The following is an 18,848-nucleotide window of genomic DNA, read 5'->3' as shown; positions in this document are numbered from 1 at the left end:
AGAATGAGATGATGCACCTGACGTGTTTCCTTTAGAACATGGCTCTGTGCCCTCTATATTTTAGTCTTTATTTTACTGTATTTGGCCGTAGCCACTAGAAACTGTATTTTAGTGGATTTACCCCAGTCTCAATGACAAATTCAAACTGTAAAGAATCCAGTTAGACTTTCCTGTGAATATCTGCTGGCAAAGGAATTGCATACTTGTCATGAAGAGAAAAGTAGAGGGCACGTAACTGGGGTGTACTCATCTGCTCTGAAGCAGTAACTCTGCACGTGGAGTGATGGTATGGAATTGAGTTCCAACCTCCCTGTGTTCAGCTGTGAAAGCAAGAGGAAGGTATCAAACGACATGCTATTTGTCCCCAAGAGATAAAAGTTAAGATCTGCTAGTCTGGGAAGCTATCGCTTTGAGGGGAAGACACTATAATAGTCCCCTTGTGTTTTCTTAAAATTTTCTGCAGAGCTACTAGCAAGTAGAATGGTAGCCACTTTGCCAGCTTTGCGATGGTGGTGCTCACAAGTGCCATTTGGAACTGACAAGGGGGTGAGCTAGCGGGAAGTCAAGGGCGAGGTATCAGCGCGGGGGGCAGGGGGAGGCACACGGCTGAGCAGACCTGTTCATGGCACAGTTTTGTCCTGAGTAGCCCAAGGCTGTGCTGAAATTGTCACCTGGAGCCCAAGCACATTGGTCCTTCTGAGATTAGGAAGACCTCGGCTTCCGATTCTAGATATTCTAGATCCTCCGGCCCATTTCACCCCCTCCCCTGTTCACAGGCTTCCACTGGCCACATGCTAAATGTTCCCACTGATTTTTAGAGAGCCTCTTTTAGCCTGTGCCCAGGTGGTGGGAGAAACTGAAGTTTAGAAGAGACAAGAATGAGGCATTGAAAAATACGAAACTCTTCTAGACAAAGTGTTACTTTTTATTTAAACTGCTTGTAAAAAATTCATCATTGGAATAGATTTTGCTAATAATTTTATGTGGTAAAATGCACATAACATAAAATTTACCATCTTAACCATTTTTAAGTGTATAGTTCAGTACTGTTAATGGATATTCACATTATATAACCAATCCCCAAAACTTTTTTTAAAAATAGTTTTAAAATGTTTTATTTACTTTTGAGAGCTAGAGAGAGCACAAGCAGGGGAGGAGCAGAGAGAGAGGGAGACACAGAATCTGAATTAGGCTCCAGGCTCTGAGCTGTCAGCACAGAGCCCGATGTAGGGCTCAAACTCAGAATCTGTGAGATCATGACCTGAGCTGAAGTTGGATGCTTAACCACCTGAGCCACCCAGGCACCCTGATTCCTGGGGTTTTTTTAATAAAACTTTTTATTTTGAGGGGCAGCTGGGTGGCTCAGTCAGTTGAGCATCTGACCCTTGATTTTGGCTCTAGTCATGATCTCACAGTTCAGGGGCTCGAGCCCCACCTTGGGCTGTGTGCTGACAACTCAGAGCCTGCTTGGGATTCTCTCTCTTCCTCTCTCTCTGCCCCTCCCCCGCTCATGTGTGCTCTCTCTCTCTAAATAAATAAACATTTTAAAAAACTTTCTATTTTGAGATAATTATAGATTCACATGCAGTTGTAAGAAATAATACATAAACTAAAGCACGTCTATGCAAACACTTTTACATGAATGTCTCTAAGAGCATTATTCATAACAGCTAAAGACCATAAACAGCCCACATGTCCAGCAGTTGAACGGATGCACAAAATGTGCTGTTTCCATACCATAGAATATTATTCAGCAATGAAAAGGAATAACGTACTGACACATGCCATCGTGTGGGTGACCCTTGAAAACCATATGTTAAATGACAGAAGCCATACACAGAGGACCACATATTACACAATTCCATCTGTGCGAAACGTTGTGAATAGGCAAATCTATAAAGACAAAGTAGATGAGTGGCTGCCTTATCTGGAGCTGGGAGATCGGGGGCGTGACTGTCGATGGCTGTGGGGTTTCTTTTGGCGGTGATGAAAATGTCCCAATAATTGATTGTGTTGCTGGGCCCACAATTCTGAGTATACAAAAACCAATGAATTATATGCTTTAAAGAGGTAAATGGTATGGTATATGAGTTCTATTTCAGTAAAGCTCTTGAGTGTGTGTGTGTGTGTGTGTGTGTGTGTGTGTGTGTAAATAGTACAAAGAGATCCCATGTAACCTTTGCCCTGTTTCCCCTAATGGTAACGTTGCAGAACTAGACTATGGCATCATTGCCAGATAATTGACATTGATAGTTATTTTTTATCATGCTTTTCTCCTAGTCTTGTATTAAAGAAAGGGGGGAAGGGGGAGGAGGGAGGAAGGGGATGGGGAAGGAAAGAAAGAAGGAAAAAGAGAGAAAAGAGCAAAATAGAAATTTTGACCTGGGATCTTTTGCAGATACGGTTCTAGGATTTGACCATCCAGAAGCGCTTCCTTTGCTATCGAAATAACATCAATATGCTGAATGCATTTAGCAGAGGAATCCTGGGAATAAGACCAAAAGAATAAATGATTGGTGACATTATGTTACGGATCAGAGGTCAAAGGATGTCTGTGGGTCTTGTTCCATCCATCCGAGGGTTGGTGTAATAGCAGGGTCTGCAATTTAGAGCTGCCTGCCTTTTAGTTTTTTTTAATCTCTCTTCTCGTATTTTGTTTCCCAAGAGATGAGCAGGCTAGTTTTTCTCGTTGATAGAGAAAGTAGAACAAATTAAAAATTATATCACTGGTAACCAAATAAATTAATATTTTTGTGCAGCTCATAGACTGGCGGTCACATTTTATGGTCCACATTTTTTTGGTCTGAAACGCAGGAACAAATACTAGGAAGTGACCTGTTCTGGGGCAGGAGAGGGTGGGGATAAGAGAAAGGAGTTTCTCCCTCAAGCTGTTTCCTCTCATTCGTGTGATCCTCTTGACATCTGGCTTGATGACATGTTTTCCCCCATGGATTGTCGGATTCCAAGGGAACTGACTGGTCCGTGAAGCTAAAGACGATATTTCCTGTTACCACTTGATCTGCGAAGAGACTTTGTAGAAGAAAAGGAGCTTGTTTTTAATTGAATTTTGCCTGATAAATGTTCGTTTGAGCCACTTGCACTGAAATTAATCACCAGCCAAAATCAACCACATGCATCTCTTTTGAAAACTGGCTTCCATTTTGTGGTACTTTGATACTTTTTTCTTTACATTTATTTATTTATTTTTGAGAGACACAGAGAGAGCATGAGTGGAGGAAGGGCAGAGAGAGAAGGAGACACAGAATCTGAAGCAGGCTCCAGGCTCTGAGCAGACGTTCAGCACAGAGCCCGACACGGGGCTCAAACCCACAAACTGCGAGATCGTGACTTGAGCTAAAGTCAGACGCTTAACTGACTGAGCCCCCCAGGCGCCCCGCTTACATGCTTTTTATAGCAAATTAGTCACACCTGGAAATGGAGCTTTCTCAAAGCGTCACAGCGGCTTTCTTGAACTGTGCCAAGGTGGCCCTCTTCAAGAAATTCTGGTTTGAATGTTCATTTACTTATTTAGAGAGAGAGAGAGGAGGCACACATGTGAGTTTGGCAGGGGCAGAGAGAGACAGAGTGAGAGAATCCCAGGCCTGGTGCGGTGCTCGATCTCATGAACCATGAGATCATGACCTGAGCTAAAATCAAGAGTCAGATGCTCGACCGACTAAGCCACCCAGGCGCCCCCTCAAATGATTTTTTAAGAAAATCATTGTCTGTCTATCCAACCCAAATCTCCATGACTAGGTTGATTGAACCTATACCCTGCTGGAGAATATCTGTCTAGGTAAAGTACAATTTGATCCTTAGCGCCGAATAAAAATCATGCCTTTAGTACAAGTTGGAAACCTGCCTCGGTGTGTTTGGAAGCCGTTCTTGAGCTGTGCTTAACACAACTGTTTTATTCACTGTTCATCCCAAACTCCTTATCAGCATTTTTAATATCTTCAGCAGCTGTGCTATTTCCTGACCACGTTTCCCCCCAACCCTTGGAAAGCATTTTTTTTCCTTCATCCTTTACCCATAATTTTATTTACGTAAAAGGCTCGGTGAGTTCCATTGTTTGATGCCAAAGGGAGAAGAGTTTTGTTTCTTTTGCTTTTATTGTTGGGTCACATAACCGGCAGACTGGAAAGTGCAGACAACACGAATATTCAGCATCACAAATAATTACAAAATGACAAGTAGTGCCGTGGCCACTGAGCTCACAGGGTGGAAACCGACTTCACCCAGCTGCCCCCACTTACCCTTTACCAACCACAAGCGCACCATCCCCCAAAAAGCCCGCCCCCCAAAGGCAGCTGCCGTTCTGACTGCTGTGATAATTTCCTTTTCTTTATACTTTTGTTACTTATGTACGCGGGGCTGTGCATCCTCAAAGATTATAGGATAGCTTGGCCCGTTTCTAAACTTTATATAAATGAATCATACCAAAACCTGCCCTTTTCTTTTTTTTTAAAAAATAGTTATTGTCAAGTTGGTTTCCATGTAACACCCAGTGCACATCCATCCCCACAAGTGCCCTCCTCCCTGCCCATCACCCCCTTCCCCTCCCCCTCACCCCCATCAGCCCTCAGTTTATCTATACAATGGAATACTGCATGGCAATGAGAAAAAATGAAATCCTGCCCTTTTCTTAAGTCTTGCCTCTTCTGTTCCACATAATAGTCGTGAGATTCATCCATGGTTTTGGGCATGGCTACAGTTCATTTACCTCCATTGCTATATCGTGCTGTGGTATATTTGTACTCAAGGTGTACAGCGGTTTAGCCATCGATTTCACTATTTTTAAAGGTTTGAGAGAAAGAAGGAGAGAGAGAGAGGGTGAGCGAAAGGGGGAGGGGCAGAGAGAGAGAGAGAGAGAGAGAGGGACAGAGGATCCGAAGCAGGCTCTGCGCCGACAGCAGCGACACTGACATGGGGCTTGAACTGAGAGACCATGACTTGAGCCGAAGTTGGGTGCCCCACCGACGGAGCCACCCAGGCGCCCCTGATTTCACTATTTATTGATGGAACTGGACGTGTTCCGTTTTAAGCAACTATGAATGACAATTCTGCTAGGAACTTTTTTCTTCTTAATACAGTTTATTGTCAAGTTGGTTTCCATATGACACCCAGTGCTCATCCCATAAGTGCCCTCCTCCATGCCCATCTCCCCCCATCCCCTCTCCCCCACCCTCCCATCAACCCTCAGTTTATTCTCCGTATTTAAGAGTCTCTTTCTCTTGTAGTTTGTCTCCCTCCCTCTCCTTAACTATTTTTTTCCCCTTCCCTTCCCCTATGGTCCTCTGTTAAGTTTCTGCAGAATTGTATCTAGAAGGAGGTGGGCCCCACATCAGCCCGGCCCGTTGGAGGGGTATCACTCAAGATGATTGCACGTGAAAGGAGTCTGTTCTGTCAACATCCTTCACGGGCCCCTGGGAATATTATGAAAGACAAGCTTCACAGCTGAATTTCACTGATGCTCAGAAAAGAGCACAGAAGGCGGCCTTGGGGAGCTGTTCCAGTTTCTCTACCACGGTCATGTGCTCACGGCCCTCACGTTGTAGTCAGGCTTTGTGATTTTTGTCGCGCTGGGTGGTGGTTTCTTCCTATAGCCTCATTTGCATTTCTCTGGTTACTAATAAGGTTGAGTTCTCTTTACATGTTTGTCAGCCATTCGGACTTCTTCTTTTCAAAATGCCCATTCCAGCCTTTGCCTATTTGTCTATTTTTCTTATTGATTTGTAGGAATTCTTTATATATTCTGGACACTAGTCCTTTGTCGGTTACACCTGTCAAAGAGGGTGTATTTTCTCGCTATGTTTTGCCACCGATATGGTCATGTAACTGAAGATCTATGTACAAAGCTTTTTTGCATTTTATATAACTTATTTTTTGCATTTACTATTCAAGTATGGTTGGCACACAATGTTACATTACTTTCAGATGTGCAACATAGGTATTGGAGAATTCTGTACATCACTCACTGCTCACCATAGTAAGTGTGGCTACCATCTGTCACCACATAACATAATTGCAATATTATTGACTAGAGTCCCTAAACTGTGCTTATCATCTCTGCGACTTATTTATNGTATGCCCATCCCCACACCCCCCTCCCCCCCCACCTACCACCACCAGTTTGTTCTCTGTTGAGTCTGTTTTTGCTTTTTTGCTTGTCAGTCATTTATTTTGCTTTTTTAGATTCCACATGTAAGTGAAATCATATGGTATTTATGTTTCTCTGACTTCACTTAGCATAATGCTCTCTAGGCCCATCGATGTTGTTACCAATGGTAAAATCTCATTCTTTCTTATGACTGAGTAAATTCCATTGTGTGTGCATGCGTGTGTGTGTATCACTTCTTTATCCACTCATCTTCTGATAGACACTTAGGTTCCTTCCATATCTTAGCTATTGTCAATAATGCAGCAGTAAACATAGGGTTGCGTCTATCTTTTAGAATTAATGTTTCCATTTTCACTGGGTAAATAGCCAAAAGTAGAATTACTGGATCATATGGTATTTCAATTTTTAATTTTTTTAGGCAACTCCATACTATTTAGAAATTTTTTATTGTTTGTTTTTGAGAGAAAGAAAGACAGAGTGTAAACAGGGGAGGGGCAGAGAGAGAGAGGAAGAACACAGAACCCGAAGCAGGCTCCGGGCTCTGAGCTGTCAGCACAGAGCCTGACGTGGGGCTCAAATTCATGAACTGGGAGATCATGACCTGGGAGATCATGACCTGAGCCAAAGTCAGACGTTTAATGAACTGAGCCACCCAGGCACCCCAAGAAACTCCACACTATTTTCCACAGTGTCTGTACCAGTTTACATTCCTATCAACAGCACATGAGGGTTCCTTTTTCTCCACATCCTTACCAACACTTGTGATTTCTTGTCTTCTTGGTACTATCCATTCCTACAGGTGTGATGTGAGATCTCATTGGGGCTTTATTTGCATTTCCCTGATGATTAGCGATGTTGAACATCTTTTCATATATCTGTTGGCCATCTGTAAGTCTTCTTTGGAAAAAAAGACTGTTCAGGTCCCCTGCCCATTTTTAATCAGATTATTTGGTTTTTCTGGTGCTGACTTGTATAAGTTCCTTATATATTTGGATATTAACCCCGGATTGGATGTATCATTTGCAAATCCCTCTTCGCATTCAGTAGGCTGTCTTTTCATTTTGTTGGTTTCCTTTGCTGTGGAGGAACTGTTTATTTTTATGTAGTCCCAGTAGTTTAGTTTTGCTTTTGTTTTCCTTCCCTGAGAAGATGTATTCATAAATGCGTTGTGAAGACTGACATTCAAGAGAGTACTGCTTATGTTTTCTTTTAGGTTTATAGTTCAGGTCTTATATTTAAGTCTTTAATGTATTTTGAGGTTGTTGTTGTTGTTGTTAATGGTGTAAGAAAGTGGCCCAATTTCATTCTTTTGCATGTAGCTGTCCAATTTTCCTGACACCATTTCTCGTAAAAACTATCTTTTCTCCATTGTATATTCTTGCCCTCTTTATCATAGATTAATTGACATTATGTAAGTATGACTTTACTTCTGGGCTTTCTCTTCCATTTCATCAATCTATGTGTCTATTTTTGTGCCAATACCATCCTATTTTGATTACTGTGGCTTTGTACTATATGGTGAAATCTGATTGAAATCCCCTTTGTTGTTCCTCAAGATTGTTTTGGCTATTCAGGGTATTTTGTGGTTCCATACAAATTTTAGAATTATTTGTTCTAGTTCTGTAAAAAATGCTGTTGGCATTTTGATAGGGATTTCATTGACTCTGTAGATTGCTTTGCATACTAAGGACATTTTAGGGGCACCTGGATGGCTCAGTCAGTTAAGCGTCCGACTTCAGTTCAGGTCATTATTTCATGGTTCGTGGGTTCAAGCCTCGCATCAGGCTCTGTGCTGACAGCTCAGAGCCTGGAGCCTGTTTCGGAGTCTATATCTCCCTCTCTCTCTGCTCCTCCCCTGCTCATGCTGTCTCTCTCTAGGAAATAAATAAAACATTAAAAAAAATAAGGACATTTTAATAATATCAATTCTTCTAATCCATGACCATGGTACATCTTTCCATTAGTTGTGTCATCTTCAATCTCTTTCATCAGCATTTTATAGTTTTCAGAGTATAGATCTTTTACCTTCTTGGTTAAATTTATTCCACATATGTATTCTTTTTGATACACTTGTAAATGTGATTGTTTTCATAATTTCTCTTTCTGCTACTTCATTATTAGCGTACAGAAATACAACAAAGTTCTGAATATCAACTTTATATCCTACAACTTTTCTGAATTCATTGTTAGATATATTCATTATGTATAGATGTATAAATTTAAACAAATTTATGAGTCTTCATTTTTATTTTAATTTAAAAAATTTTTATCATGGAAAGTGTGCTCTTTAATCCCCATTCCCGATTTCACCCAGCTGACATTCCCCCTCTCCTTTCATAACCATCAGCTCATTCTCTGTAGTTAAAAGTCTACTTCTTGGTTTGTCTCTTTCTCTATTTTTTCCTTTGCTCGTTTGTTTTGTTTCTTAAATTCTACAAAAATATGAGTGAGATCATATGGCATTTGCCTTTTTCTGACTTATTTCGCTTAGTAATGTACTCTCTAGCTCCATCCATGTCGTTGCAAATGGGTAGATTTCGTTCTTGTTTGTGGGTGAATAACATTCCACTATGGGTGTGCGTGTGTGTGTGTGTATACAAACACACACACACCACATCTTCTTTATCTGTTCATCTACTGATGGACACTTGGGCTGTTTCCATACTTTGGCTATTGTAATTAATGCTGCAGTAAACACAGAAGTGCATGTATCCCTTTGAGTTAGTGTTTTTGTATTTTGGGGGTAAATACCCAGCAGTGCAATTCCAGAATCATCGAGTTGTTCTGTATTTCACTTTTTGGGGAACCCCATACTTTCTGCCACAGTGGCTGCACCAGTTTGCATTCCCTCCAACAGTGTGTGAGAGTTCCTTTTCCTCCACACTTGTTTTCCCTAACGCTTGTTCTTTCTCACATTTTTTATTTTGGCCATTCTGACAGGAGCGAAGTGATATGTCATTGTAGTTTTGAGATAATAAATCTTCCTGATTCAGATGCAATTGTAATGGACTTTTGTTGATGGATTTTACTTTAAGTTTACTCTTAAGAGCTGTCATTCTTAGAGAGGCCATATTGTGTGTAGTGATGCATTTAGATGGAAAGTCAATTTAATGTATTTACGATTCTATTATTTTGTAAAGTTGTAGCTTCTGAAAATGACCTCATAGAATATTCTGTCAGCTTTCTATTGTCTCCTTCATATGTTCTGACTCTTATTTTACTTTATGTATTGCATTTTTCATTTTTCCATACAGCACTGCAGGCTACTATTAAATACAAATCAAAGAGGAATATGAAAGGAAAAGTTTTCGTAGAGCGATTCATGTTCATGATCAGAAGAAAATTAACTATGGTTGACTGTTAGCTGTAAACTGATACTTTTTCTTGCCCATTTGGAGGTGTGGAAAGAGAGACATAATTTCCTTTAAAAAATAATTCCTTTTTGGGGCACCTGGGTGGCTCAGTCGGTTGAGCATCTGACTTTGGCTCAGGTCATGATCTCACAGTTTGGGGATTCGAGCCCCACGTTGGGCTCTGTGCTGACAGCTCAGAGCCTGGAGCCTGCTTCACATTCTGTGTCTTCCTCTCTCTCTGACCCTCCCCTGCTCACGCTGTCTCTCTCTGTCTCTCTCTCTCAGAAATAAATAAAACATTAAAAACAATTTTTTAAATTCCTTTTGTAAAAAAAAAAAAAAACCCACACATATTCATTTACAAAATTAAAATGGAAAAGAACAAAAGGAAGTAAAAGTCACTCCATAATCTACCACACAGAGATCATCCTTGTTGATACTGTTTTTTATTTTTATTTTGTTTTTTTAATTTTTTAAACACTTTTATTTATTTTTGAGAGACAGAGTGCGAGTGGGGAGGGGCAGAGAGAGAGGGAGACACGAAATCCAAAACAGGCTCCAGGCCCCTAGCTATCAGCACAGAGCCTGATGTGGGGCTTGAACTCACAAACTATGTTTCCATGACCCCAACCAAGTTGAAAGCTTAACCAACTGAGCCACCCAGGTGCCCATTCCTCCTTGATATTTTATTGAGTGTGCTGCTGGCCATCTCAGTATCCAGGACATATACAGATAATTATGTGACCGAACAGAGAGACCAGACACTGTACATCACCGTTTCTTAGCGCAGGTAAAAAAGGCTGTCCTACCCCAGGTCAGGGAGCTGCAGGGAGATTTGGGGTGGTAACCTGCTACCACTCCTCCCTCACCTTTTTTCTTGGCACTTCCCAGGGAAATCTGGAAAGAGAGGAAAGGAAAGGGGAACGTGATTATCCATATTCCTGCTTTGCCAAACCCCTGAGAAAAGACTGCCCCAGGAGAAAATCCAGCTCAGGACTAAGCACATCACTGGGGCAGGTTCCAGGAAAGTAGAGCTTCAGGGAAACTGTGTTAAGGAGTTAGTATTTCCCAGAGCACATTCCACGGGGTGTGAAAAGTGTCCCGTGGTCAAGAAAGTGTGGGAAGCCAGGAGGTTAGCCAAGCTCAGACAGGGTTCCTCAAGGCAGGGCTCTCATTGCTTTTCGCTTCATCTCCTGGGCAGGGGAGGGTGGAGGAGGGCGAGGGAGGGTGGTGGCGGGCCGCGGTTCCCAGACATTTCAGCACAGACGAATTTGCTCACAGTCACCTAAGTCCACTCCTCTTTGACAACTTTGGGAAATGCTTATTTGTCTCTAGCACGTTGTGCTTTAAATCAGTGTACATAAATAACTTTTTAAAATTAAAGTCTTTTTTTCCTGATTACAAAAATAATACATACTCATTGTAGAAAATTTGATAGTTCAAGGTATGGCAAACACAATTGAAATCAGTCTAATTGCAAATTGGAGAGAGCCAGCGTTTGGCATATTTTAGTGTGTTTTCTTCCAGACCTGTGTGTGTGTGTATGTGTGTGTGTTTATTGTTGTTCTTGAATAAAGAACACGTTATTAATTAGAGAAAAATCTTAGTCCCCATTATGGAGTTCATATAGAATATAGAAGTTATTTTTTAAAATATTTATTTTGAGATTTTATTTTTTAAATATTTATTTATTTTGAGAGAGAGAGAAAGCATGAGAGGGGGAGGGACAGAGAGAGAGGGAGAGAGAGAATCCCAAGCAGGGCTCAGTCCTGCAAGACTGAGATCATGACCTACCTGAGCCTAATCAAGAGTCGGACACTTCACCGCCGGAGCCACTCAGGTCCCCCACATATAGAGGTTTTTTTTAAAAAAAATATTGCTTTATGGAAACTTTGGATTTTGGAATACTTTTAGATTTCTTTGGTAAAGATGGTACAGAGAATTCTCATACACCCTTGACCCAGACCCCCCTAACGTTCACCCTGAGAGAGAGTTTTTGTGTAAGTTTTCTTCTATCTATAGCGACGTTTCCTTTTAACTCTGCGTAGAGGTTTTGGTTTGCAGCGTGATAAAACGTGGCCTCTCTTCTGCTTTCTTTCCAGGTTACTACAACAACAGCACCAAAGTGGCCGTGAAGACCCTGAAGCCGGGCACGATGTCTGTGCAGGCGTTCCTGGAGGAGGCGAACCTCATGAAGACCCTCCAGCATGACAAGCTGGTGCGGCTCTACGCCGTGGTCACCCGGGAGGAGCCCATCTACATCATCACCGAGTACATGGCCAAGGGTGAGCACCACCCCCGAGCCCAGCGCTTGTAAAAGCCGAAGCACTCCAAGAGGGAAACGTTTAAACGTTCACGGGACGTTCGGATAACTTTAGTTCTAAACCAGCATGCTCTCGGGGCGCCTGGGGGGGCTCAGTCGGTTAAAGCGTCCGACTTCGGCTCAGGTCATGATCTCGTGGTTTGTGGGTTCGAGCCCCACGTCGGGCTCTGTGCTGACAGCTCGGAGCCTGGAGCCTGTCTCAGATTCTGTGTCTCCCTCTCTCTCTGACCCTCCCCTGCTCGTGCTCTGCCTCTCTCTCTCTCTCGCTCTCTCTCTCTCTCAAAAATAAATAAGCATTAAAAAAAAAACACTTTAAAACACCATGCTCACTACTGAAAAATAAAAAATGTGGGAAAGCAAAGCATGCTTATAAACTACCCTGCCAGAAATATTTCAAGTATTATTGGAATCATAGAAATAATGTATAGTCTTTCTATTTTCTCTGCATGTGTCTTCGTATAATATACATATTAGCCACAAGAATAGCACACAATACATAGTAGGCCCCTAATAAATATTTGTAAAAAATATGTACGTATTTCAAATAAGAGTATTTTTGTTATATATTTAAAATGGGAATTCTTAAAATCCTAAAATGAGTTCATTTTCCTCTTGAGCATTATCTAAATGTTCAGGATGTCACTTTAAAACATTAACATTTTGGGACGCCTGGGTGGCTCAGTTGGTTAAGCATCCCAACTTTGGCTCGGGTCACGATCTTGTGGTTTGTGAGTTCGAGTCCTGCATCAGGCTCTGTACTGACAGCTCAGAGCCTGGAGGCTGCTTTGGATTCTGTGTCTCCTTCTCTCTCTGCCCCTCCCCCACGCATNGCCCCAGGAGAAAATCCAGCTCAGGACTAAGCACATCACTGGGGCAGGTTCCAGGAAAGTAGAGCTTCAGGGAAACTGTGTTAAGGAGTTAGTATTTCCCAGAGCACATTCCACGGGGTGTGAAAAGTGTCCCGTGGTCAAGAAAGTGTGGGAAGCCAGGAGGTTAGCCAAGCTCAGACAGGGTTCCTCAAGGCAGGGCTCTCATTGCTTTTCGCTTCATCTCCTGGGCAGGGGAGGGTGGAGGAGGGCGAGGGAGGGTGGTGGCGGGCCGCGGTTCCCAGACATTTCAGCACAGACGAATTTGCTCACAGTCACCTAAGTCCACTCCTCTTTGACAACTTTGGGAAATGCTTATTTGTCTCTAGCACGTTGTGCTTTAAATCAGTGTACATAAATAACTTTTTAAAATTAAAGTCTTTTTTTCCTGATTACAAAAATAATACATACTCATTGTAGAAAATTTGATAGTTCAAGGTATGGCAAACACAATTGAAATCAGTCTAATTGCAAATTGGAGAGAGCCAGCGTTTGGCATATTTTAGTGTGTTTTCTTCCAGACCTGTGTGTGTGTGTATGTGTGTGTGTTTATTGTTGTTCTTGAATAAAGAACACGTTATTAATTAGAGAAAAATCTTAGTCCCCATTATGGAGTTCATATAGAATATAGAAGTTATTTTTTAAAATATTTATTTTGAGATTTTATTTTTTAAATATTTATTTATTTTGAGAGAGAGAGAAAGCATGAGAGGGGGAGGGACAGAGAGAGAGGGAGAGAGAGAATCCCAAGCAGGGCTCAGTCCTGCAAGACTGAGATCATGACCTACCTGAGCCTAATCAAGAGTCGGACACTTCACCGCCGGAGCCACTCAGGTCCCCCACATATAGAGGTTTTTTTTAAAAAAAATATTGCTTTATGGAAACTTTGGATTTTGGAATACTTTTAGATTTCTTTGGTAAAGATGGTACAGAGAATTCTCATACACCCTTGACCCAGACCCCCCTAACGTTCACCCTGAGAGAGAGTTTTTGTGTAAGTTTTCTTCTATCTATAGCGACGTTTCCTTTTAACTCTGCGTAGAGGTTTTGGTTTGCAGCGTGATAAAACGTGGCCTCTCTTCTGCTTTCTTTCCAGGTTACTACAACAACAGCACCAAAGTGGCCGTGAAGACCCTGAAGCCGGGCACGATGTCTGTGCAGGCGTTCCTGGAGGAGGCGAACCTCATGAAGACCCTCCAGCATGACAAGCTGGTGCGGCTCTACGCCGTGGTCACCCGGGAGGAGCCCATCTACATCATCACCGAGTACATGGCCAAGGGTGAGCACCACCCCCGAGCCCAGCGCTTGTAAAAGCCGAAGCACTCCAAGAGGGAAACGTTTAAACGTTCACGGGACGTTCGGATAACTTTAGTTCTAAACCAGCATGCTCTCGGGGCGCCTGGGGGGGCTCAGTCGGTTAAAGCGTCCGACTTCGGCTCAGGTCATGATCTCGTGGTTTGTGGGTTCGAGCCCCACGTCGGGCTCTGTGCTGACAGCTCGGAGCCTGGAGCCTGTCTCAGATTCTGTGTCTCCCTCTCTCTCTGACCCTCCCCTGCTCGTGCTCTGCCTCTCTCTCTCTCTCGCTCTCTCTCTCTCTCAAAAATAAATAAGCATTAAAAAAAAACACTTTAAAACACCATGCTCACTACTGAAAAATAAAAAATGTGGGAAAGCAAAGCATGCTTATAAACTACCCTGCCAGAAATATTTCAAGTATTATTGGAATCATAGAAATAATGTATAGTCTTTCTATTTTCTCTGCATGTGTCTTCGTATAATATACATATTAGCCACAAGAATAGCACACAATACATAGTAGGCCCCTAATAAATATTTGTAAAAAATATGTACGTATTTCAAATAAGAGTATTTTTGTTATATATTTAAAATGGGAATTCTTAAAATCCTAAAATGAGTTCATTTTCCTCTTGAGCATTATCTAAATGTTCAGGATGTCACTTTAAAACATTAACATTTTGGGACGCCTGGGTGGCTCAGTTGGTTAAGCATCCCAACTTTGGCTCGGGTCACGATCTTGTGGTTTGTGAGTTCGAGTCCTGCATCAGGCTCTGTACTGACAGCTCAGAGCCTGGAGGCTGCTTTGGATTCTGTGTCTCCTTCTCTCTCTGCCCCTCCCCCACGCATGCTCTGTCTGTCTCTGTCTCTCAAAAATAAATATATATGTATATAGAAAGGAATATTAGTCACTCTGAGTCCTTCCAAAAAATGACGTTATTTAAAAACAAAACCCAAATACCTAGTCCCCATGGCTTAGGTTTCTATAACCCAGAAACCAGGCTCAGGATAAGACTTTGTAGGAGTTCGGTAAATATGTGTTGAATTCATCTGCCAGTAGCATTCAGAATCACAAATGTAAATATGTGTTTCTCCACATAATGATGCTTAGCCTTTATTGAGTACTTACTGTATACCAGTTGTTCTTGATGCCTTCCCTGGGTGATCTCACTTAACCTTAGCAATCTCAGGGCTAAGCACCATAGTTCTGCCCGAGGATGGAGTAGCAGGACATTTATTGAGCACTTACTGCCTGCTAAGCACCATGGCACGTGCTTCAAATCCGTCCTCACAAGGACCCTGACGATAGCTGGTAGGGTTGACACTTCCAGTTCTAGGAGAGAACGCAGGTCTCCTTTTAGAGATGAAGCCATAGGAAGCAGGGGCGGAGGGTTATTGACCAACTTCCTTTTAGGTACAAAGCACGGTGTGTTCATATGCACTCAGTGAACACCCATAGTGTGTGCCGAGTTCTGCGCTTTGGCTGGACACCGATGAGAGTGAGCCTAGCCCAGGGCCTGCTACAGGCAGGTCTGCAATGAGGGCTTGGGGGCGTCTGTCCCCGAGAAGCTCTGAAGATTTGGCAGCTACACTGAGTGTGCCGTGGTGCCGGGTGCAAAGGGCTCTGAAATGCGTTGCTCTCAGATACCTGGAGCCAGAAAAACAGTGTCCACCGTCAGCCTTCCTCACCTGGACCACACAGTCCATTTCACGTCAGGTTCAAGGTAGCCGGTTCGAGGGGACTGGGTACAGCCAGCTTCACGAGAAAGGCACCGTAGCCATGCCGAATTGTAAAGGCAGTCAATCTGCCCCCCTCCCCCAGTAATAGTAACGATTGTTGGACTTGTGTTAGGATTTGGTCTTGTGTGTTTGAACTACCCTGACGTGTCCCTCTATCAACAGGCAGCTTGCTGGATTTCCTGAAGAGCGACGAAGGGGGCAAAGTCCTGCTTCCGAAGCTGATTGACTTTTCGGCTCAGGTGAAGTATGAAAAACCCAGGGTGCGCGTACATTCACTCAGCCCTCCTTGCTTCCGGGTCACGATGTGCCAGGGAGAAGGCGTTTTCACTGAAGCCTTCCCAGCAGCGGTTCTGAGAAAACGGCCTTTCGAAACACGCTTCCTTGGAGACCGTAATGGGGGTGTCACACCGAGGGCGTCTGTGCGTGTGCCAAGCTCTGGCTGGGGTGTTATCTGCCCTGAAACAGGTCAGCCTCTCAGACTTGTGTTCCCCTGCACACCAGCTGTAGAAAAACGCAGCTGAAGTTGTCACTTTGGTTTGTATTTTGGAGACACAGTCCCACGCGATGGAAGTGTCCAGCACATTCTAAATGATGCCTGGGGGTGTTTCGGTTACCAACGTAAGGCACAGAAACGTCCAAGTCCTTAGTATTCTTGCAAACAGAGGGACTGTATTCTGTTCCTTATCTACCCCCTTCTAATCCTTCTTGTTGGCTGTGACTTTAGGATTCTAAGAAATACTCATTTGCAGTATTTCTAGTACGAGCCTAGAAGTTGCAGATGTGTTTAGTTTGGAATCACACGTTTCCTGAAGTCCTCCGAGGGCAGAGGGAAGTTCCCCAACACCCAGCAGTATGCCTGGCGTGTCAGGGAAACACACGTTTGAATGAGGCCAGCTACTGGCTTTTGATAGTTTCATTGTGTCTGTGAGGCATGTTCGGTAATTCGCTTGTTTGGTTTCTGAATACCGGCCATGGGTAGCTCATGCTGGGGGGGCTGTGCGCGATAAAGCCTAAAGTGGCAGAGGAGGTTTCTAGAGGTTCCAGGTAAGGGTGGCCTTTTTGATCTTCATTTCTCCTCTCTCTTCCCTCAGACCCTCTGTAAGTTGGGAAATTGATAAGGCCTTCTGGGGAGGTTGAGGTCAAAAGAATGAATTTGTGTGCTGGTGACGTACCTCAAGTAAGAGAGCGTCTACGTGTTCTACAGTAGAGTCTTGTACGCAGAGCTGGGGTTCAACACCTGAAGACTCGTGTGTGTCGTGGCTCTAGATCGATAGCCGTAACCGCCCAGGAAGTCCTTTGCCTCTCCGGGTTAGTTTATTCACCCAGCAAATGGGAATGGTAATTCCTGCTTTAAGGAGACGTTGTTGGGGTCTGACCTAATCACAGACTCGCGCGGATATAAGCACATCAGAGCTGTTGGTAGAAGCTGAGGTCACCTTGGGGATGACAGTCCCCATCATTCCAGTAACAGTGTGCGATGACGTCCCCTGCTCAGGCCCCATCTCCTCTACCTGAACTTGGCAGTGGATTCCTTACCTGAGTAGGACATTCAGAGGTGATCTGGAACCCCCGTGTCTAATATGGAAAGAAGCAAGATTGCTGTGGCAGAGCTGGGGGAGGGAAAGAGTCCAGCAGCCCTGACTTTGTAACCCTTTCTCCAAGCTCTGCACGCTGGCCCCTGAGAGGCTCTGTGGCACTCCAAGGTTCTAGGACCGCAGTTTGAAAACCACGGCTGTGCAGCGAGAGGAAGGCTGACCTGGATGACGCAGCGCTAGGTCCTGTGCAGATAGGGAGTCGGAAAATGGAGAAAGCAAAAGCTGATAAACTTGCGTCATACTTGACATCGATAAAGGAGGGGCAGTGATTTAGGCAGCCGCAGGGGGTGAGGCACTTGAGGGTATGGTGAAGGTGCGCCTCACCTGCTTCTCAGAGAGGGAAGGAAGCTGACAGGGATTTGGAAAAGTGGGACATTTGGCCTGGAGGCCTGAGTGGTTGGAGTTCAAAAGCAACTGAGGATCTGATCCGTGCCTGTGGTTCTATGGAATAATACAGGGTCTACAGTTACGTAGAAATTATGTGCCTCAGGGTATGTACTCTGCCTGGAGAAGAGTACATATTATTTTGTCACGTGAGTATTTTTTTGATGTTTCTTTATTTTTGAGAGAGAGACAAAGCATGAGCGGGGGAGAGGCAGAGAGAGGGGGAGACACATAATCCGAAGCAGGCTCCAGGCTCTGAGCTGTCAGCACAGAGTCCGACGCGGAGCTCGAACCCACGAACTGCGAGATCATGACCTGAGCCGAAGTCAGACACTCAACTGACTGAGCCTCCCAGTCAGTTTTTTATTTGATTTTGCTTGGCCTACTTTATGAAGCTTTATCTTGACATAGAGTTTTCTTAAGGTTCAACTCAGGGTCTCTGTACCTGTTCTTTGACTTGGTAAATTACTATTATCACTAAAAAAGGTAACTTTTTCTAGCTTACAAATGAGTTTGGGGGGCAAGAGGTGCCTCCTAAAGATTTGTAGGTGGCAAGGAAGATTATCCCAGAGCTTGTCATGGACCGTGACGTTCAAGTTGTAGGTTCCGGGGGGCTTCAGTTGGCTCCCTTGTCAGCTGGGACGGAGCTGAGCTCTTCCCCCCCCCTCCACCCCCCCACGCCCACCCCCCGTGACAGGCGTGGTCCTGGGATAACCAAAGCCACCACCAAACCAGTGTTGCCAGTACAGCTCCTACTGGACAAGCTCTTCTCTCCCCGTCCAGGGTTTCTTTCCCAGCAGTGACCACTGGGTACGCCTGGTGGGACAACTAATTCAAGTGCCTGGGGAGTTTGGTGTCCGTGGTCAGCAGCACCCGGGCTGTCGCCTCACGTGTGGCTCAGCGCAAAATACATTCACCAAATACAACCTCACTTTGAGTTCATCTTTGTTCGCGGTACAGACCCCGCCCAGACTCTTCCTCAGTCCTTCCCGAGACCATACGCTGCCCCACCTTGGATTGTCATCTGCTTCATTTACTTGTGACTTGTCTTGTGGTATCGGTAACGTGAGCAAAGGGCCTGAACCTGGGCACCAAGCGGGGAGGGGGGGCGCCTGCTCTCCTCGGTCCCAGTCTGATACCGGCTTCCAGCTTCCTGCTGAGCCCCCCCCC

At 44.0% G+C, this 18,848-nt stretch overlaps 1 protein-coding gene across 1 annotated transcript in view; it reads left to right on the top strand.

Annotated features, from left to right (window-relative positions):
* LYN (LYN proto-oncogene, Src family tyrosine kinase) overlaps window positions 1-18,848 on the top strand; it is an 89,350-nt gene that overhangs the window by 36,344 nt on the left and 34,158 nt on the right. The window contains exons 9-10 of the mRNA XM_077758271.1: window positions 11,577-11,759; window positions 15,862-15,938. Coding sequence (XP_077614397.1) covers window positions 11,577-11,759; window positions 15,862-15,938 — 260 coding nt within the window. The remainder of the gene's footprint in view (window positions 1-11,576; window positions 11,760-15,861; window positions 15,939-18,848) is intronic.

The sequence above is a fragment of the Crocuta crocuta genome, unplaced genomic scaffold (genome assembly GCF_008692635.1).
Source record: "Crocuta crocuta isolate KB4526 unplaced genomic scaffold, BGI_CrCroc_1.0 scaffold338, whole genome shotgun sequence".
Classification (NCBI taxonomy): Eukaryota; Metazoa; Chordata; class Mammalia; order Carnivora; family Hyaenidae; genus Crocuta; species Crocuta crocuta.
Note: the sequence above shows the minus strand (reverse complement) of the source record. Positions and strands in the feature narration are given on the sequence as shown.